Source organism: Trachemys scripta, chromosome 5, assembly GCF_013100865.1.
Source record: "Trachemys scripta elegans isolate TJP31775 chromosome 5, CAS_Tse_1.0, whole genome shotgun sequence".
Taxonomy (NCBI): domain Eukaryota; kingdom Metazoa; phylum Chordata; order Testudines; family Emydidae; genus Trachemys; species Trachemys scripta.
Window position 1 is genome coordinate 83206369 of NC_048302.1, and position 23021 is coordinate 83229389.

Consider the following 23021-nt stretch of genomic DNA (forward strand, 5'->3'; position numbering starts at 1 on the left):
GTTAATCAATAAATAGTTTTGATATTTGTGATCCACAAGACATGAGGGTGATAATTTAACTTATACCATACCTATGTAAATAAAATGAAAGGTGACATACTAGAGTTTACGGTCTCAATCCTACAATTGGCACTGACTTCAACAGGGATGCAGCATGTGCATAAAGTTCCAAGATTGAGGATGAATGTTGCTTCCCTCAGATACCAGGTGCACTAATGAGCTCATATCTCTAAACATTATGTCACAATTTGTATGCTAGTCCCAGAAATTACCAAAACAATTAAAATGGTAATCAGGTCAATCTCTAGGTTTAAAAGTGGTGTATTAAATAAACTGCTTCTCTCTCAGTATGCAGAGTTACTAGCATTATGTGGTCATAAGCATTCCCACACATAGTACATTTTAAATCTCATTTCATGTGTTCTGAAGCAAGTTACTCTGTAAACAATTAAGAGTAGCAAAATATAAACCTTCATTATAATCATTCGGAATTAATTTTAAAAATTAATGAAACTTTCTAGGAAGCTTCATCAGGGTGTCTACAAAGCAACAATGAAATTAGACATTTTCTAAAAATTCTGGTATTGTAGGAGGAAGAGATTGCAACAGGAATAGGCTGAGTCACGAACAATACCTGGCTACTATCCATAGCAGGTTCTCCTCTTCCATCTTCTTGAACAGACACCTGACAATTTTGCAAAAAGTCTTTACTTAGAGCAGATGCAAATAACTCTTTACATTGTGATGATCCACCAGTTTCTTTTTTTTGAGGGCTTGTAGCAGCATCCTTGCTTTTGTTAGTGTTAATCTGCAGTGATAGGAAGTTGAATGGTTTTCGGGTTTCATTAAGCAGACGCTTGTTGTTAGCAGCTGTTGCTCTGCCTTGAGAATCACTTCCAATGCTCCTCTACATAAAAACAAACCAAAGGAAATTACATATTACTTAAATATTCCTTCAAAAACATTGTTCTATTTTTATTAGTTCACAATTGAACAATAGAGTGGTACCATCATGTGGCATTACTAGGCATAGCTTGGAAAAAACCAAGACTACAAAACCTGCTAGCCTGAGAACTAAACTTACTAGCTGACGGCTGATATTAAAGATGATTAAAATCATCTCCACCAGGCAGATTCTGGTCAGAAGCTTGACCTTACAACCAATCTATTGGGAATGACAGGGATACTTCTAGAATTCCTATCAGGCTGCTGTCCCTAGACCCTGCTCTAAACTCCAGCTTCATGCCTGATAATATGAAGCCACATCTTCCCTTCCAAACTCATGAGAAAGAAGGTACTTATCCCATAGCCTCCTGACTACTGAACTGGAACAAAGAATAGCATCAGATACTGAATTTCTCTATAGCCTCTTCCTGTGTGAAAGATGATCTCCCACCCTACTCTAGACTGCATTTATTGGTTATCTTCCCCCAACTGTAGCTCCAGAGCTTTCTTCTGCCACTACTAGGCTGGAATGTTTACTGATGCTATTCAGAACTCCGTGTGCAACCGTGATGTTAAGTATATCAGTTCCACTCTACTGTTCCTTGAAAAGCTAAGAGCAGCAACAGAAATACTAGAGTTGTCTGTCCTCAGATTTGGGAAGACTGCAAAGCAATGGGTCACATTTGGAAGATTATCACTATAATCATAAAGACTAGAGGTCACGGTTTTAATTGAAAACTTAAATTCTGCAAAAATTTAGGGCAGAAGTGAAGTAAAAAGCATGACATTCCATTCTGCCACAAGGCACACCATCCAGAAATAACCAGGGTTAGAGTCTCAAACTACATTACTTCAGGAAGTAATGCCTTCAAGAAAATACTTTCAAGATTGGCAGGTACTAAATAACCTCTAACTCTCACAGATGTGATACACATAGAGAAATACTGATTTGGAGAACTGCAATTTATTATATTACAGAGTGACACCATATGCCAACCTTCAGGTATGCTGTCTAGTAAAAATATCTGACCTACCCTTATGTATCTGGACACCATGATCCAGAATATATGTATTTTTCTACACTTTTTCCAGTTCAGAATCTGGACTATTATTTGCTATGTGACGTCAATGCACATTTTTTATTTGAGCCACTGACTTTCAAACTCTTTCCTTTTGAAGTTTGTCAGATTAACCAAGACAGTTTAGCAGGTTTGTGTGGTTTTATATTCACATTTATACAATTTTCGCAAATACATATCCACAAACCTGATCCAGATCACTGAAGTTTATTCTTTGTTTAAGCCTTTCTAATTCTGCCTGCTCTGGAACAGACATCTGAGTCATATATCTAGTGTGAGGAAAACTATGAAGAGTCCTTGTCTTCCGCCGTCCCATTCCAGGTGAGGACTCTGGAGATATGTCATTAGTAAGCCTTGTTTCACCTTCCCCACCAAATTTTTTCTTGTTTTTCTCTGAAGACCTGTTTGCTTTCTTCTGTTGACCCCCCCAGTCCTTCAGAAAAGCAGAAAAAAAGCATATTTATTATCTCTTTAGTGAAAAAAGATATGGTTTACTTCAGTGAATTGGAGTTTGACTCAATTTTAGAATTACAGAAAAAACAAAAATGCCAAAACCTACTTATATTTAAGCAATAATTTAAGAATCACATTGGATAATATAGTTTTCTCCAAAGCATGAATAATAAGTAATCTGACAGGAAGTTTGGTCCACTTAACCTTTTTAGCCTTCAGAAGTATTTGTTCACTTGAAACAAAGCTACACTAGCATTTTTCTTCTACTCAGTCTTCAGCTGGTTATACTGCTTAACCTTGAGGTCAAATTCCCACTTATGGCTTTCAATCAAATAGTCTAGCTCCCCCGCACCCCCAAAATGGTTTACACATTAGCTAGATTTGCGACTCAGTTTTGATAGGCCATCTCTTGACTAAGGATGATCATTCATATCAGCATATGGCTCTTTCAAATCTATGATGTTTGTATCATACATTAGTTTGCTGACTTTTGTTTCAGTTGGACATGTATTTAGTTTTATGAACAGAATGTAAGCAACTAACTTCTCCTATAGTATTTTGTTTGACAATTTTTATGGTTTCATATCTATCCATCACTGCAGTAGAATCTACATGTCAATTTTCACCTACAGTATGACATGACAATTAAAAAGTTAACATGAATCATACCGTATTGTTCAGCCGGTCATCAAAGCTCTCATTGCTCCAGCTAGGCAAGTCCTGATCATTCATGCCTTCCTCAAAAGGACCACCTCCTGTTGCCATGGTATGCAGTCAAAAATGCTATAAAAAAATTATAGTTGATACAAAACGCAAAAATTAGAAATTCAGAGAAAAATCAAGACAGGTGCTATAACTAAACATTCTCACAGAAGTTGTAAATAAGCTATTAGAAAGTAAACCTCATATTGTTCTATTATAAAAGAACAGTACAAATTAAAAATATTTTAGTATTCCTCTCTTGTGTAATAAAGAACACAAAGGTATAAGAAGAAATTTTAGTTCCTGGAAACACAATAAAGAATGCAAGACAGCAGGGGTCGGCAACGTTCAGCACGCGGCTCGCCAGGGTAAGCACCCTAGCAGGCCGAGCCAGTTTATTTACCTGCTGGCTGCGGTTCGCCATCCCAGGCCAATGGGGGCGGCGGGAAGCTGCGGCCAGCACATCCCTCGGCTCGTGCCGCTTCCCGCCACCCCCATTGCCCCGGGACGGCGAACCGCGGCGAGTGGGGACCGCGATCGGCCGAACCTGCCGCGTCAGCAGGTAAATAAACTGACCCGGCCCGTTAGGGTGCTTATCCTGGCAAGCCGCGTGCTGAACGTTGCCGACCACTGCAATACAGTAACATCAGGTCCACAGTGATGTCAGTCTAATACGTCTTCCAAGAATTAAAAGTTTCCTATAAAGAATGTATTCAAAGCAAAATGTCCTTCATTCAATACTAAAATATATCGTAACAGAGCACTGAAAAGGACACTAGCTAACAATCAGTAAGAGGAATTCCTTTTCCTTGCTATACCACAAATTACAAACATTTAGTTAGAAAATGCCCTGGGTTTTATCCTAAATATTGTTTATAGAAAAATAAAAACATATGAACCACTATATTTTTGTATTTAGCTAGGAAGTAGTTTTGCTAATGTAAGATAAACTAAGGGTCTGCATTAGAAACAAATCTGAAGTTAAATTAACTCTGTCAATAGATAAGGAAATCACTTCTGCCTGAGTTTAACTAGTTTTGATAGAAGCAACACCCACTTACATATAGCTAAAGAAAATTAGGGGAAAATATAGTAGCTTTTTAAAGCTGAATCCTTAGATTATCCTGTTGAGTGTCGGTATGAAAGATCACAAACCATGTGTAATCACATATACTGTAGTGCTGTGAAACCAAATATGCACAATACAAGAATAAATCTGTAGTCAAGGTACCTGTGACACACGTTAACTGGGTTGAGCGGGAAACCAGTTCCTTTCACCCACACTGATATTCATAAAACAACCACCTTCAATTACAGAAGTGGAATATTGACACACTTTTGCAAGTAATCACTTTCCAATATAGCCCAAGCTGTCAGGTGAAAATTAGGACCCTGTTCTGAAGCTATCTTATGCAATACAATGTGGTGTTATTTTATTTCTTCTGGTACTAGTCAGAACTTAGTAGCTCAGATAGGAGACCAAAAAAACCAGAAGGTATATAATACTGGTGGGTCAGACATTCATCCCCATCCCAGACCACTAATTCCAAAACCCACATTTTCACATCACAGATAATGCACACTATACTGTATGTGCAGAGGTCATCTGTGTTCATAAGTTGGTTACCAACACTTTTATACTCATTTAACTGTGTCCACATGAGGATGTTTTACCACTTTCACTTTTATTGCTATAGTTAAAGCAGTACAACTTCCATGTGTAAAGAAATCCCTAGTTCACCTCTGCCTAGGCACAAACTACATAGCTAGGTTAATTTACAAAACAAAAAAATTAAAATATCATAAGCATGTATTACTTTTGAAAACAGCTTTCTAAATCCATAGAAGGAACAAGTACTAAACAGATTACAAGGTTTGCAACAAAACTATCTTTGACTTTATCTTTTTGATAGCTGAGATATATGTGACTCTGAGCCTCTCAATGCCCCTGTCTAGCAACAACTGTTGCCAGGCCTGACAAACTCACTACCCAAAGCACACAGTTACAAGATACTCTTTGGATAAATATTGTAAGGTACCATCTAAAAATTGATGATACTCTAGTCATTAATATTTTTGCATGATGCATCTACAGTTAGAATGTAAAAAGTTATGTAGGTGTGCTGGAAATACATTACTAAAATATGTTTAGACCAAACAATCCAAGTAGAACTGGTTTGTCCTAAACAAAGCAATATATATTGGTCGGTCCACTGTGGTCAGGCTTTACTACCAAAAGACAATGAAAGTATATTGCATGTAAGGTACACAGAATGATCAAACAGCAGGAAGAAGCACCAGCTTGCTTGAAAACACACAGTAGGACCAGAGTCTGAATTCCAGGGGGTCTTCTTCATGGCTCCTGAGGCAAAGATAATGAACTCTGGGGAATATAAGGAGCAGCAAAAGAACATGCCGGTTATCTATCACTTAAGGGACAAAGAGGCCAGCTCTCTTTAAATTTGTGAAACGTGAGTCCCCCAGACACATGGGTGAGGACCCAGAGAACTGACTGTAATATGTGAGAATTTGCCTGTTTTAGACACTAGAAAGCAGCTTATCTTTTTTTTTTAGTTGTAATCAGTTGTAGTTCTACTATCCTTGCTTAAGATCACTTAAATCTCTGTCCTCTATTAATAAACTTATTTTTAGTTTTTACCATAAAATCATCTCAGTCCTGTGTATTAAATTGTGGGCCTCAGATAAACTAACAGGCTTTCATGTCTCTTTGAAGGAAGCAGACTTGGTAATTCTGGTGACTGTCCAGTGACTGCGGATGGATACTGCAGAGAGAAGCCCCTGGGCAGCTCGGGAACTAGGGTTCACTGAATGTCAAGATTGGCAGAGTCTTAAGAAGTTTGCTGATAAGGTGAACAGCCGGGGGGTAGCAAAGAGCTAACAGATCCACCAAAGGTGTCTTGCTGAGGCAGAGAGGTAACACAGTAGCTTTTGGTTCTGGGCTCTGCAAGGATTGTTTCACAGTATATGAGAGACCTGACAAGATCAACTAATGACAGCTCCGATAAATCAAGGTGAGCACACACCTAAAATGTACACAATTCACATTTAACAACTCTAAAACACTGTTGCTGGCACCACATGAAAGAAGTCTGAGCAGGAGCAGCAGAGACATACTACTCCTCTGATGGACTTTCCTGCAAGGGTATTTCAAGAATTGGAAGGAGGAAAGGATGCTAAAAAAAGGACTAAACAGTGACTTTGATGGGAAAAGTAAAGACTTTGCCATGCAAAAGTATAATCACCTAAACTTATGTCTCTAGAGAGGGCATTGCACCTGGTGCTATAAACAGATGTCACCACCAATGGCATACAAGTGAGGAGGAAAACAGTATGTCATCAAAAAATGTATTAAAGATTGTTTTCAAGAGACCTCATTTCAAATCAATACGCTCTATCAACACCAAGTGCAAACACAGAGTAAGTTTTAGCTACAATGTGCAATTAAGGGCAAATCCACTGTGAATATATGCAAGACTTGACAGCGTAGCAACCATTTTATCCTGACCTATGTCACTGGCCATAATGAGTTCATCTTGGCAAGATTAAAAACCATCTGGTTTACAATCAAACTAGTTAAGTATATTCTTCCCTTCTGACGTTATACAAGTTGTCTAAGTTTAGTATAAGATTACATCACAGTCAATTTTTTCCAGTGTAAAAAACAATGGGCAATATTGATCTTAGCATCTACCAGAAGTCAGATGCAGATCAGATACAGGAGTTTTTATGTAGTATAAAAATGTAAGGATTGAGTATTTCCACTTAAGTAAGACTTCTATGACTGCACATAGGCCAAGATCAGTTCAGTTACACCTGTGCAAACTTCTGAAATCTTAAGTAACTCTTCTCTCCTATTTACCAATATTTTAGTGGCATTGGGACTTTTAATCCTGGTTTATAGCATTCACTAAATCAACTGGACTACTTATATGCTTAGGCACCTTGCTGAATCATGGTTCAGGCAGCTTATCATATTCTGATGATTTCCTACATTTGTTTTTAAAACATTTTCTAATAAACCCGCATCCCTATTGGACTCACTTACATAAATTCTTAGAAACTGATGCCAATTAGTGGTTATTTTGAGATAAGATTTTTTTCACTAAGATGAGCTTGAAGAGCTATACAATTCTTCCAACTTCTTTTTTCTGATCAGTTTGTTTTAATTAAGACCACATGCAGCTCTTTTCGAATAGTCAATTCAATAACATTTCATGCATGGGAAATTAAGTTCAGCTTTTCTTGGCCTTTCACTTGGTGTGTTATTTTCTTTCACTTTACTTCTTAGCAACTATTTGCAGGAGAGATTTGCTTATGAAAGTTTTGCTGACCTGTTATTCTCCCTTTGTGTTTCCACCAATCTATCCTCAACAAAAGGAAATCTTACAAGGTACTGTTAATATCCTATGTGAACCTGCTATCCTTCAGCATAGAGTCATTAATCTCCACGAATTAATTTTTTTTATTACAAGGGACTTTAATGAAACCACATTTGTCTGAAAAATTCATACCTACAACCGTCACAATATCCAATACTAGTATAACTGAACAGTTAGCCAAACTAACATCTTTTATGTTTATTTTCTCTGGGTTTTCGGTGACACTTTGCATACGGTCAGTTTCACCATTTCCCATTGGTCAGTATCTCCCTGGAGGAAGAGCCCCTTACAAGCACTAACAACAAAGAAGAAAATAATTCTTACCCAGTAAAGGTTTTAAAAGAAAAAGAAAAAGAAAAAAAATCAGACCATTCCAGTTAGTGGATAGTCTATCAGAAAAATGGTTTGTTAAGCTAATTTAAAAAAAAAAATCCAAAAAATTTCAGGTTGAGAATGATCATTCATTTTTATCATCAAATAGTCACAGAAAGCCAACATACCAACTCCTCATTTTACCAGAATCTGCACTAATGATCCATACCATCAATTTTGTATTGTATAGATATACGACAATCCAATATCAAAACTGCTGATCCTATTAGATACATTGGCAATGATCAAATTGTGTAAAGCTACAAGTCCGGTTAACATTTGGCACTAGAGCAAACCAATGCCAAGATGTAACCTTTTATTTTAGGCCTTTTATTTTATTTTATGCACACCTTATAACCTCAACTGTGACTGGGTAAAGTTCTGAAACAGTCTCTTGTCAAATTTTAAAGTATCCATTTGAGCTGTAAAAGCTCAAAATGGTCAACATTTATAATTTGAAGGGGGGGGGGGGAATCAAATATTCTGCACAAATCTTCAACTCAGAAGTTCTGAAAACTAGAGATTTTAAAGGGACAACATGAATTTAAAATCTAGCCACTTAAAAAAGATAAATTAAAAGTAATTTCAGGTACCACAGACACTTCATGAAGTTCCCTTCTAATCTCCAGTTTTGCCATCATAGTCTATTGTTATTGGGAGATCCAGGCAACTGAGAAAGCTGGCTATACATTAAACTGTCTAAAGCAGTGTTGCCAACCCACGATATAAACAAACAAAAACCCAGAGAAATAGTTCTCTAATCTCTTTCAGTTGACAGTCATAGCCTCACATGTATCACAAACAACTGTGAACAAAAACACTGCAGCAGGAATGCTACTTGAACGGTGAGATGTCATAAGAACAGCCGTACTGGGTCAGACCAAAGGTCCCTCTAGCCCAGTATCCTGTCTACCGACAGTGGCCAATGCCAGGTGCCCCAGAGGGAGTGAACCTAACAGGTAATGATCAAGTGATCTCTCTCCTGCAATCCATCTCCACCCTCTGACAAACAGAGGCTAGGGACACCATTCCTTACCCATCCTGGCTAATAGCAATTAATGGACTTAACCACCATGAATTTACCCAGTTCTCTGTTAAATGCTGTTATAGTCCTAGCCTTCACAACCTCCTCAGGCAAGGAGTTCCACAAGTTGGCTGTGTGCTGTGTGAAGAAGAACTTCCTTTTATTTGTTTTAAACCTGCTGCCCATTAATTTCATTTGGTGGCCCCTAGTTCTTGTATTATAGAAATAAGTAAATAACTTTTCCTTATCTACTTTCTCCACATCACTCATGATTTTATATACCTCTATCCTATTCCCCCCTTAGTCTCCTCTTTTCCAAGCCTCTTTAATCTCTCCTCATATGGGACCTGTTCCAAACCCCTAATCATTTTAGTTGCCCTTCTCTGACCCATTTCTAGTGCCAGTATATCTTTTTTGAGATGAGACCACCACATCTGTATGCAGTATTCAAGATGTGGGCGTAACATCGATTTATATAAGGGCAGTAATATATATTTTCATCCCCTTTTTAATGATTCCTAACATCCTGTTTGCTTTTTTGACCGCCTCTGCACACTACGTGGACATCTTCAGAGAACTATCCACGATCTTTTTCCTGATTTGTTGTAGCTAAATTAGCCCCCATCATATTTTATGTATAGTTGGGTTATTTTTTCCAAATGTGAATTACTTTACATTTATCCGCATTAAATTTCATTTTGCCATTTTGTTGCCCAATCACTTAGTTTTGTGAGATCTTTTTGAAGTTCTTCACAGTCTGCTCTGGTCTTAACTATCTTGAGCACCTTAGTATCAGCTGCAAACTTTGCCACCTCACTGTTTACCCCTTTCTCCAGATCATTTATGAATAAGTTGAATAGGATTGGTCCTAGGACAGACCCTTGGAGAATACCACTAGTTACCCCTCTCCATTCTGAGAATTTACCATTTAGTCCTACCCTTTGTTCCCTGTCAGTGGGGGTGGTGCTGACACGCTCGATACCGAGCGGCCAGGCACAGGAAGGGCCCCAGCTGAAGTCCGTTTTCATTATAACCGCTATTCTAGGCCCAGGCAACGGCACCCAGGACCTACCTGCCCTTCAGCCGCTCCGAGACCCCAGCGCAGGAAAGTTGCAGCGGGGATGGAGGAGCCGAGTGGGTCACCCTGCAAGGTGGGGAGGCGGTTAGTAGGGCGGACCCGCTCCGTCCCAGCGGCAAACCCGGCGGGCGGGCTCCGCGCCAAGGACCGCTGGCAGGGAAGCGTCGGGCGGCCGTTGCCCGTGAACGCGCAGCGTCTCCTTGGAGAAACGATCAACATACCCTCCCCCAACACCACCTCCAGGCGGCGGGAGCGACCGGCGCAGCTGGCCGGGCACGTTGGGGTGAGGAACCGCTGCACAGAACCGGCGGCCCCCTCCGCTCCGGGAGAGGGCGAGCGGTCAGCAGCCGCTTTATCTGCCACGATACTGGCCGGGCAAGGCGAGTGCTACGCTGCTCTCCCCCACCGACGAGGGCCCGGCCGAGTGGGCTGTGAAGACCAAGGGCTCCACACAGGCCCGCCCCAGCTCTCCCTTCCGCGGCGCCTCAGAGGCCGCGAGCCAGGCAGCGAGAGGCGGGCTCCCCGCGGGGAGCGACAGGGAAAAGGCCATGCGGGGAGAAGGGAACAATGCGGCCGCGGCGCCGCTGGAATAAGGGGGGGGGGCTCCCCTGGGGAAGGATCCCGCCTTGGGAGAAGCCCCGGATAACCGAGATCGGGGCCCTCACCCAGGGGCGCTCCCCGCCGGACTCGGGCTCCCAGACCTTGGCGGGGCAGGGGTGTTACCTTGGCAGCTGCTCCGCTGCCGTGGGCCTCACGCCCTGCGGCACCGACCGGGCCCGGTTGGTTGGGAAATGGGGGGGGAACAGAGACCCTCACACGCAAGCCTCAACGGCCACCTTCGCCGCCATTTTGGTCCTCCCCTGTACGCGGAGGCGGGGCGGACGGATACACACCGTTACTTAGTAACCTGCTCCGGAGATGCTCTTTCGCGCTTCCTCACCCCCCCCGCCGCGGCAGCGTAAGGGCACGTGACTGAAGGCTGGAACCGCGCGCTTTTTTCACGCTGTTCCGCTCACTGGATTCCTGGCGGAAATCTTGGGACAGCTGAATCGAGCCAGTGCCTCAAGAATAACCAAAACTACAAATCCCGGCATGCCATGCGTGACCAAGCGGGTTCCAACCACTTAGGAGCAGCCCATGGTGGGATTGGTAGTTTCAGTTGTCTTGAGGACGACTATGGGTGCGTGGGGAGAGATAGACAGACAGACACTCTCCGATCGCAATGCATGCTGGGAAGAGTAGTCTTTGGTTACAGTGCTCTAATAAGGGTCAAGAATTTTTTTGTTGTCACTCGAAAGCCAGGAGTGTCTGCTGAGTCAGGTGTTCCCATCACATCACAAGCAGGGTTGAGAGCACTTTTTGTTCAGCATGTCACTGGTTCAATCACCACTGGGGATTCAGAGTCTCTTATCATCCAGTTTTTAAGTTCTCAGCCATTTTGACTTGATGAATTACACTGGTGCAATGCACAGCTATAGTAGAGCTAAGATCAAATGTAAGATATGTATTTATCCCATGCCAAGAGTCTGATACCACTGTGATCTCTGATGTAACTCAACTAATCACCCCACCCTTACTCAACGGCTAATGTTTAGTAACAGAGGGGTAGCCGTGTTAGTCTGAATCTGTAAAAATCAACAGAGGGTCCTGTGGCACCTTTAAGACTAACAGAAGTATTGGAGCATAAGCTTTCATGGGTGAATGCCCACTTCATCAGCTAATGTTTATGCATACAACAGTCCCATGGGTTGTCTGGGAGGAGACTGCACACATAGCGGATTACAGGGCCTAACTGCCACAATTCTTCAAAACAATACAACCAGCCCATGCAGTTGCCCCAAACTCACATTCCCTCACCCTTGCACACATCATTATTCACCACTCACACAAATCAAAACAAATCTTCCCTGATTGTCACTTTCTACATGTATCACTGAAGCCTAGAATGTGTCTCAAGTCTGTGTGAAGTGACAGATACAGCAACAAGTATGATAGCTAATTTTGGTTAGAATATGAGCAAGTTCAATCATCACTGGGCTTTGCAATTTGTTACCAGCGAGTTTTTAAATTCTCAACCATTTTCAGCTATTTTACCACCTGACTTTATGAATTACACCTGTGTGATAATGCAGGCTTTCAACAACTCATACTGCATATTGATCTAGCTCAGGGGTTCTCAAACTGGGGGTTGTGACCCCTCAGGGGGTCGCACGGTTATTATGTGGGGGGACATGAGTTGTCAGCATACATACCCCCAAATCCCATTTCACCTCCAGTATTTATAATAGAATTAAATATTGTTAAAAAATGTGTTTTTCCTTTTTTAAGGGGGGGTCACACTCAGAGGCTTGCTGTGTGAAAGGGGTCACCAATAAAAAAGTTTGAGAACCACTGATCTAACTGCATTACAGGTGTCCTAAAAAGGAAGGAGAATTGTTGGGATTGTGCCCTTTGTTTACTTCTTTATGGTTATATATAAAAGAAATTAAACATTTTTTAGATTTTAAATTCATGGCATACTAATAGGATCATGACATCAGTCATCAAGTGTGAGAAGTTATTTTTATTTAGACTGTAATAGAGACATCAGTTTAAAGTGCATAATTAGATTAAAAAAAAATTCATCTTCTCTCATAAGTCACACATAAAATGATAAATAAAAGATTAAAGAGAAAAATCTTCCTTTCAGCACATGTAATTTGTGCATTTATCTGCACATTGTGTATAGTCTTTTTTACTGTTTCCCCTGTTGTGTGTTTTGTTTTGTGTCATTTGTAGGTATTTTTACACAGCAACAAGAGAAAAAAACAAAACAAAAAATTTTCAGGCCCTCATTATACATCATAAAGAAGCACACACACACACACAAAAGCACATAGGAGAGAACTCTATATCTGTTTATACGTAAATAGTTACATAGTCTTAAGCGCCATCTATTAACATATACCTGTGTTTTGTAAGATCAATAACACTTTGGCTTCCTCTCTGCAGCTCTTTACATCAGTTCTTCACGCCTACCACCTGTTGGTCTACTTCATACAAGGTTACTTTTAATATGCTATAACTCCTGCTAAGGTGTGCTGTGGTCTCTATCAGCCACATCTTGTATTAAAAATAAGATACCTGGGGTGGAATGTCCAACATCTAGGCATCACTGACATTCAGAAAACCCCTGCTCAGTTGCTGCCTAGCCCTGTAGGCACCTTAATTCCCTATGTGCTTAAGTTTCTGCCATTAAAATCCCCAAAGTGCTTAAATTTTGGCAGTTGGGCAGCATCAGGACTTAGGTGGCTGAGCACGTGCCCAACTGCCCGTGCTTAACTCATATTCACAAACTGAGTGTTCCTCTGCCTGCTATGCCTTTGGGGCCCAATCCCATAGACATACTCAGAGCACATCTAAACCCACACTAAATGTCTGCTGGTGGTGCAACCCCCTCTTATGTCCTTTAGACCAATGGTTAGAGCACTCACCATTTGTGTTTATATAAGCTTTTCCCAGAGTGACAGGTGATATAGTAGCCATATGATATCCAGGTCCCTAACTAAGAGCAAAGGTTGAAGCTCAAGAGGGGTATCCCATAATGAGTTGATCATACCTCTACTACTCCCAGAAGTAGGGAAAAGGGGCCATGAATTCCTGAGCCTATATTACCTGAGACTCCCAAAGCAGGAGGCTCTAGGAATTTGTTTGTTGTTTACTGTTGAATGCTGATCCCGTGCAGTGGGTGTTTTCTTTATGATACATTAAAAATATGGTAAAGGAGACTTACATCGTTACTAAAGCCTTCATCACCTTATTTTACTTTACACTAGCAAAAAAACAGCTGCAGGAAGTTATTTTCCATGGCTCATCAACTGATCCCCTTTGTGCAAGAAGAACACAAGGACCAGAAACTCTGTGAGGCAGCGAATCTCTTGGATTTTTATGGGAAATGTCCCCACAGCAGGTAGGGGCATAAGGGTATATTCCTATGTTTCCATAAGTGAAATCACTTTAAAAAAAGAATATGCATCAACTTCCTGTAATAGATCATGCTGGTTTGTACCATTACCATCTGTATAAATATTGTGCAACTAATAATTTCAGTTTAGAGCATGTAACAGATACGTGTTAAAATAATTCCACGTCTATTACTTGAGTAATGTCTTTTTCTCCCAACTCTATTGCCCTGCATGGATAAACAGTATTATACTGGAAATGGTTCAGATAAAGAGATGTACTATGTTGTGACAGAGCAGTATCTCTTGTTGTCCTGGAGATGGCAGCAGCATCTAGCTCAGTGATTGTCAACCTATTTATCATTGTGGGTCACATATGCAGCTCTGTATGTGTTATGTGGGCCACATTCACCCAATATATATACTACCTGTACATCTAAAAAAAAGTAATGTTTAGTATTTGTTATATGACAGAAATATGATTCAAATCGATATAGTGTCTTTCATTTCAACACCGGCAAATGTCTACCAAGAACATTTTAAAGTAGCTAAATAAGTAAAAACATTAACTGTTAAAAATTAATTTACTGTAAGGGTGTAAAAATTAATTTACTGTACATGGCATGGTGTATTGCCACCCTCACTTCCGTGCTGCTGCTGGTGGTGCGGCTGAACTGAACGCCCGGAGAGTGCGGCTGCGGAGCCTGCTTGCAAAGATGGGGAGCCCTGTCGGGTGCATGGGACTGCCCACCATGCACCCAGCCCCCCTGCTAGGGACTGTCCTCCATTCACCCAGAATCTAGATCCCGCAACACTGGGCTGGCACAAATGCCTGTCCTGCAGAGACAGGGTGCCCTATCCAAGGCAGAACAGCTCCCGCCCCCATGGACTGCCCCCTCCAGAATCCAGTCCCTCACCCAGGGACTGACCCCCTATGCAACCAGCCTCCCACTTAGGGACTTCCCCTTAGCACCCAGCACCCGACTTAGGGACTGCCCCCAGCACCTCCATTTCCAGGTACTGTGCTCCAGTATCTAGCTCCTCATCCAGGGACTGTCCCCAGCCTAGAGTCTGTCCCCCATGTACTAGCTGCTATCCCTGCAGCCCTAGCCCCCTGACCCTCTCCCTGCACTAGGGTTGCCCAGCGTCCAGTTTTTTACCGGAACGCCTGGTCAAAAAGGGACCCTGCTCATGGGGCCACTAAAAGGGCAGTCACGGGGTCTCTGCTAACTGCCTCTGCCCCAAGCATTGGCTCCACAGCTCCCATTGGCTGGGAACCTGGCTGGGGGAGGTACCTACAGGTGTGGGCAGTGCACAGAGCCACCTGGCTGCCCCGGTGCCTAGGAGCCGGACATGCTGGCTGCTTCCAGGAGCTCCCTGAAGTAAGCTCCGCCCAGAGCCCACATCCCAAACCCCCTTGTGATAAATGAAGTAGGGAGAGGATAGCTCCCGTTTATGAACACCCAGCCAGCCAGTTAGCTGTAAAATCCCTTTTGGAGTCTGTTCTCTGCTTGCTTTACCTGTAAAGGGTTAACAAGACCACAGGTAAAAGAAAAAGGGTGGGCACCTGACCAAAAAAGCCAATGGGAAGGCTAGAACTTTTAAAATTGGGAAAGAAACTTTCCCTTTGTCTGTTGTTCTCTGGAGAAGGACACACGGAGCAGCAATGCTATGTAAGGCTTGAACCAGGTATGAAAATTCATCTTCCATACCTAGCAGAAATTATTTGGATAGGGAATGTTTAGTTAGACACAATCAGGTTTATTTTTTTATTTTGGCCTTTTATCTCCTCTGTGCTAACCCTTGATGCTTTTGTTTGCTTGTAACCTTTAAGCTGAACCCCCCAAGGAAGCTAGTTTGGGTGCTTAATTTTTGGAATTGCCCTTTTAAAATCTAGCAAAAGCCTAAGTTCCAGATGTATTTTTTTCCTTTTTGTTTTTAATAAAATTTAGCTTTTTTAAGAACAGGATTGGATTTTTGGTGTCCTAAAAGGTTTGTGCATATGCTGTTTGATTAGCTGGTGGCAACAGCTAATTTCCTTTGTTGTCTTTTTCAGCTCTTCCCCGGAGGGCGTGTGTGAAAGGGCTTGAGGGTACCCTACAGGGAGGAATTCCCAAGTGCTCCTTCCTGGGTCCAAGGGTGTTTTTTGGTGTGTGGGTTTTTTTTGTTTGTTTGTTTTGTTTTTTGCATTTGGGTGGTGGCAGCATTTACCAAGCCAAGGTCAGAGAAAAGCTGTAACCTTGGGAGTTTAATACAAGCCTGGAGTGGCAAGTATTAATTTTGAGAATCCTTGCAGGTCCCCACCTTCTCCATTTGGAGTGACAGAGTGTGGATTCAGCCTTGATACCCCTCCTGCACCCCAACCCTCTATTCCAGCTCTGAGCCCCCTCATGCACCCCAAACCACTCATCCCCAGCCCCAACCCAGAGCCCACACCCCCAGCCAGAGGGTACACCTCATCCCACACTCCAACCTCCTACCCCAGCTAAGAACCCGCTCCCACACTCCAAACCCCTTGGCCCCAGCCCGGATCCCCCTCCTGCACTCCAAACCCCTCATCCCTGGCCCCACCCCAGAGCCTGCACCCCCCAGCTGGAGCCCTCACCCCCTCCTGCACCCTAACCCCCTGCCCCAGCCTGTGAAAGTGAGTGAAGGTGGGAGAGAGCAAGTGACAGAGGAATAGGGGGCCTGCTAAACCCAGGGTTGTGAGTTCAATCCTTGAGGGGGCCACTTAGAGATCTGGGGCAAAATCAGTACTTGGTCCTGCTTGTGAAGGCAGGGGGCTGGACTTAATGACCTGTCAAGGTCCCTTCCAGTTCTAGGAGATAGGTATAGGTAACTTTGGTTGGACATATTCTTGGAAGTTTCATCAGATGACATATTCTTCAATTAAAGATTAATCTTTAATTCCTGGAGATTCCAGGACAATCCTGGAGGGTTGGCAACCCTACTGAGGAAGGGGGGGTGAAATGAGTGGGGGACAGGGCCTCAGAGAAGGGAAGGGGCAGGGCAAGGATCTTCAATTTGTGCAATTAGAAAGTTGGCAACCCTACCCTGCACCCTAGCCCACTGCACCCCATCCCCATCCCCACTGATCTCCTACCTCAGCTGCCCATAGCTGAGCAGTGCAGCCTGCCCTGCCCATCTCCCTCTGCAGTCCTAGTCCCGGGAGCCTGCTCCAGCCAGGGCTACTGGACCCATGATCCTGTGGGGTGGGTGGGCACTGAGCACCCTGGCTTCCTACTGATGCTGCTGGACCTGATCCTATGCAGCCCCATTTTTGCACCCCCCTACCAGCCCTGTGCCGAGGGCAAGTGACCCTCCCACCCCACCCTAGTTATGGCCCTGCGGATGTCACATGAGCCATAGCTGTAGGCTGACTGGGCCGCAAGTGGCCTGTGGGCTGCATGTTGAGAACCACTGATCTAGTCACGTTCACATTCTCTAATTATCTGAAATAGCAATGTAGAAATTCGCTAAATGGAAACAGAAAAGAAAAACAAAAAAGAGAGAGAGAGAATTGTTAATTTGTAAAAGCCACACAGATTTCCTCCCTGATCCCAAACAAAGAACTATACCATGAAAGAAACAAAACAAAAACTAATATACCTTATGAAGAAATGATCGCAGCCAGGAATTCATATGATTTTGTCCCTGTTTTTATTCAGTCCACTTTGAAGCTAAATTAATTAGGGAATTCTCAATTTCTATTCTTTCTGCATTATTATAGATAGCAAAAAGAGATAGTTCCAACATTTGAGATTCCATTCTAAAACAAAAGCATTGAGGGGACTATTTTAAAATTGGAAAATTAAAAGAGCATCTGATAGCAGCCATTCCTGCACATTCAATGGACTAACTGCTTTCTTTACACCTTATGGCTTTGATATACATCAAAAAAATACGTCAACATTAAAGTATTTAGCATATAAATGTATGTTGAATACTTCAAAGCCACCCTAATTTTCATGTCCATATGTGCTCCTATTTTAATACGGAAGCAATCTGCCAAAATGTGCAGCACTAAAGAGTACATCTGATTGAAAATAAATGTGTTCTCTTTAGCAGTTACATTGTCTTGGGCTCACACCCTGGAGATGCATGTTGACTTTGTGTATTAACACAAGTTGTCAAAACATGTCACATTGTAGCAATACAGAGTTAAGTAATTTCACAAAGTACCATGGAAGTTAACTTTGTGGTGTGATACTGCATACTTTACTGAAGCAATAAAGCATGCAGTACTGAGCCACACATCACCGTGGGTAAGTGTGAGGCAATGGGGTGCCATTTAACCAGTTCAGTAACTTTCACTTTTATAAAATACTGCATGTACTCAAATTTCATGTGATGTGTTACTTATATCCAGATATTTTATTTGCATTTTACTCCCCGATAGCCTTCAAATGCTACATGCTATTGATATTTATAATTTACATGTTCACAGGGCCGGCTCTGGCTTTTTGGCCGCCCCAAGCAAAAAAAACAGGGTGGCCAGAACAGCAAAGCAAAAAAAAACAACCTGCGACACAGCCGGAGCGCCGGTGCAGGGGGACCGGCTGGGTGGGGGGGGGAGGGAGCGGGTGGGAGAGAGAGAGAAGGGGGCGGCCAGGGCTACAGCAGGGGCACTGCCACGCGGCCCCTCCTGCTGCGCCGCCGCCTGCCGCCTGCCGCAAGAGCTCCGCTCCAGTCGGCGAGGAGGGAAGGAAGAGGACTACCCTACAGGGTGAACGGAGCGGAACAAGAACAACAACAACAAAAAGTGGCCGTGCCGCCCTAGGATTGGGCAGAATGCCGCCTCGAATAGTCTGTCGCCCCAAGCACCAGCTTGCTCAGCTGGTGCCTGGAGCCGGCCCTGCTTGTTCATCTTCCATTGTTGGGGAGAGATATTTTAGGTGCCTCTTACCCAAGAAAGCCTGTGCAATTATTCTTAAAGTGTGCAGTTGCTTTTATGAATCAGTTTTTAAAAATGAACAAATACTTGTAGTAATGAATCTCATATATGTAAATCAAATTTAAACTAGTGAACACATGGACATAAAAGGGTGGCTTTGACATGTTTTGATTAGATTTATAATCTAAATATTACTAACACATTTCTAACATAATTGCTTACTTCATACTGTCCTTTGTTGAACTGCACTGGCCTGTTTTGATGACATACACTTAATCTCGCCATATTTCTTCACTCAGTGGGGCTACGGCTACAGTGTGCTCAGTTCTGATGGTATGAAGAGATTGCAACAACTCCACAGTTAAGGTTGCAACAGGACTCTATTATAATGCTAATTTCTGTCCCCTAAAACAAAAATGCTCACTCTTCTTAAAATTTGAAGGGAAATTTTTAGTAGAAGGGAGAATTTTTCTAGAAAATTTGAAAGAAAGTAAGACTTAAAGCTGAAAATACAGTCAAATTATGATTCTGGAATTACTTGGTAAATAGTTTCCATCATATCTACAGGAGAGTTTTCAAGCAAAGAAAATAAAAAGTAATAATTAGCATTTTTTTCAAAAAGTAGACATAGCCCTTGATCAAGCAGAGCAAAACAATGTCGATAATATTTTCATTGACAACATTAACATATAAAAATTCACGTGTAATTCCCCCCCATCATCAATCTATCCTTCTAATGGAAACAACTTGCTATTTCTTGAATATTGGCTAAAGGGATAGCCCTATATTAAATTGAAGGGGAAACAACTCATTCCATTTCTGAAAGAATTCTACCCAAGGAAGCCAGTATTCAGTTATAAGAAGTATGGATTTGATCTCCATGGAGATATGTAACATATGAGTTTTTGCAGTGATGCCACCATTTAACTTAACAAAGACTATGGGCCAGATTTAATGGTGAGGTAAATTATGGGTTAACTACCATACTGCTGAGTAAGTGGATATGTCACTAAATAAGTATAAACGCCAAAGAGTAGGGATGGAGGAGTAGGCATGCAATGGCAGTAAGACAGAACTGGTGGGGGCAAGTGCTTTATGTTATACCTTTTTACACTCTCCTGTTTGTTTTTTTTCTGATACAACCACCACCCTTCCACCTCCTCATATGAATTACCACTTATTTTCACCCACATACTGATATAACTTAAACCACTTTTGAATTTGGCCCATTATTTGTTTCTATTGGCTTTGTGCACTTTGAAGCCATTTCGCATTTCACTTTCAGTTCAGCAGGAATGAGAGAGAGTTAACACACACTTTGTGCACCAGCAAGAGTGCCTTACATTAATATAGCTTATTTTGTTTTGTAGCTGATTTAGTTAAATTGCTGCAACCCCCCGTATGTAAATCAGTTTCAGAATCTCCACCGAAGGGAACAACTTCCGCTTAACTAACGTGGATTCTATTTAAATTGTTACATAAATTGTAAGTAGATCAGCCCTAAAAGGAAAAAAATATGGTTTTTCAAAGTATGCTGTTTTTCATAAATATGACTCCAAAATACCATATGGAGTATAAAGAGTTGTTAACTTTATTTAGCTATTTAAAAATTATATCTGCATTTTTACTAACAATCTAATTGTTAGGTATTTTTGGTCACATATAAAGGACTTTGAGTTTCTAGTCACTCTAACTGTTGAATGACAGGGCAGCATATTATATATGATGATTCAAAATGAGGCCTTATACAAGCTAGAGTAGCGGTTCTCAAACTATGGGGCAGGCCTCCCAAAGGAGGGGCAAACGGTGTGCTTTTTTTTTTATTGAAGAGCTCTGGCTGTCAGCCCTGGTTGGCTAGGTCTCATGCAGAAAAGTTGTGAATACCTGGGAGGTGGGAATAAAGGGAACAGCTAGAGCCCCACCAGGCTGGGGCTGACAGCTGGAATTCTGCCACCCAAGCACGGTCTCTCCTTCCCACCCATCTCCATTCCCTCACTGGTAGGCAGCCCAGGCTTGGGCTCTCCTTCTCTCTCCCTTCAATCCCTGACCAGGAAACACTTTGAGCTCAGGCTCTCCTTCCCCCACTCCCCAATCCCTCATCTGGAGGCAGCGCGGCTCCGGCTGTCAGTCCCAGGGTGCCAGCAGCAGCACAGAAGTAAGGGTGACAATGGGGCACAACCCTTACTGCTGTGCTGCTGCTGGCACGGCACTGCCTTCAGAGCTGAGTGCCCAGCCAGCAGCTGCTGCTCTCTGCTCTGCCTTCAGAGCTGGGTGGTGATATATGTACTTGGAGGGGGTAGCGTAAATGACTACAGACACAAAGAAGGGGGGCCCGATCAAGTAAGTCTGAGAACCACTGAGCTAGTGCAATTTTATTGAAGTCAGTAGAGTTGTACCACTTACATCACATATGGTAATTTAGGCAAAGGGGGGAGGGATAGCTCAGTGGTTTGAGCATTGGCCTGCTAAATCAGCATTGTGAGCTCAATCCTCAAGGGGACCACTTAGGGATCTGGGGCAAAATCAGTACTTGGCCCTGCTAGTGAAGGCAGGGGGCTGGACTCAATGACCTTTCAAGGTCCCTTCCAGTCCTAAGAAATAGGATATCTCCATTAATTTATTTATTTATCAGGGCTGAATTTGGTCTGTCTTGTGTAAAAGTGAGACTGTGTCTTTTAACATGTCTATCTGCTATGCACACGCTCAAGGCATATATGTGCTTTTATTCATGAAATACATTTATGATGTTGAAATACAATATTATTCTGTTAAATAGCAGCTTCTTTGTTGTGATAATGATCTAAGCAGGCTTTAAACATGCAAGGTTAATGTTTTAGTCATTCTCTAATCTAGTTCATACATGCAAAACTTAAAGGCTGTTTTTTTTAAAATTGGACTCACAATGATTTTAAGTTAATAGGGAAAAATTACAAAGCTGAGGCTGGCAGATCTGATTTCAATTATGTGCTGTATCAGTTGCAAATAAATTACCTTTTTCAAGATATGATCACTACATAAAAGTGATAGAAGCAACAAATCATTAATGGAGTGAAATACTAAAAAAATACATTAATCAAAGAGTACAAAAGTATTTAGGAAAGACAAAGATCTTTTTGCTTTGATTAATCAGATTTCGGCATCCAGAGTAAAAAATAATTAAAAAATATAATCTCGGCTAAACTACCAAACATTCTAGCCACTTCTTATAAAGGCATTTTTGTTACTGGCTCAGCATATGTGTGTAAGACAATTTGAGAATCCTCTTGCTGGATGTATAATACTCTATGTCCTTGGGACACAATTTAAAATGTGGTTTTAGCTGACTTTAGAATCAAGTCCATTACATGTTTTATCTTTATTCTGGACATTCCACAAACCAAAAAAAAAAAAAAAAGCCATGAATCGTGTAAACAAATTAATTCATAACAGATGGAGTAAAAGTAAATTTTGGCATGCACAGAGCTACCATTTCATGCTTGTACAATCTTTGACCCATCCATGTTTTTACATGACAGCTGAAGGTGATTTGAAACTTTCCAGGCTAAGAATCTGCCACATAAGAAGAGATGAAGCTCCATTTTTTATAAATGGTGCTTAACACTTGCATTATAGCTTATTAGGGAAGAAAAAAAAAACAAAAAAAAACCCTCCTAACAATTCAGTTTACCTAACAAATTCTTGTCTGCTTTTAGCCTCTTTTGAGTTTGAGTGACAAATGGCTGACTATATGAACACATTATCTTGGATCTACTGATTTTACAAGCTCTTGAAATTCTTCCAGATAAAATACTGCTGCAGCAGCAGCACAGCTAAAAAGGCTCATAACATGAAGAAAGACCCTCTGCTTTCTTTGACTGAAGTAATTTCTTTTAAACATCGACATAAGAAAATAGGTGGCTTTTTCAAGTTCTATTGGCCTTGAAGTTGACTGTCAATTCACAGCATGGATTGACTGATGTCACCATGCACATGAGAAGTTTAAAGTTTTATGAGATTTAGCATAGAAGTGAGCAACAGCGATATAATTTTTATAATTATTTTTAAGAAATGAGCTGAGAGATGAGTGAGTAATTCACGGTGTTTGACGAATTTTCCCTCATGTCTGGTTGTAAGTTGTCGAAGAGCAGCTTATT

General features: G+C 41.8%; 2 protein-coding genes across 14 annotated transcripts in view; one reads left to right on the forward strand and one right to left on the reverse strand.

Moving 5' to 3' along the window:
• PCM1 (pericentriolar material 1) overlaps window positions 1–10984 on the reverse strand; it is an 84657-nt gene extending 73673 nt beyond the window's left edge. For 10 of the 13 annotated variants that reach the window (XM_034772878.1, XM_034772876.1, XM_034772870.1 and 7 more), the window contains exons 1-4: window positions 10777–10933; window positions 3147–3260; window positions 2212–2457; window positions 635–907 (exon numbers count right to left, since the gene is read on the reverse strand). In XM_034772878.1, coding sequence (XP_034628769.1) covers window positions 635–907; window positions 2212–2457; window positions 3147–3242 — 615 coding nt within the window. In that variant the 5' untranslated portion in view covers window positions 3243–3260; window positions 10777–10933. The other 3 variants (XM_034772867.1, XM_034772866.1, XM_034772868.1) reach the window with 3 other exon arrangements.
• Window positions 10985–13883: 2899 nt separating this feature from the next.
• Window positions 13884–23021, forward strand: part of FGL1 (fibrinogen like 1) — a 68571-nt gene continuing 59433 nt past the window's right edge. The window contains exon 1 of the mRNA XM_034771175.1: window positions 13884–14002. Coding sequence (XP_034627066.1) covers window positions 13899–14002 — 104 coding nt within the window. The 5' untranslated portion in view covers window positions 13884–13898. The remainder of the gene's footprint in view (window positions 14003–23021) is intronic.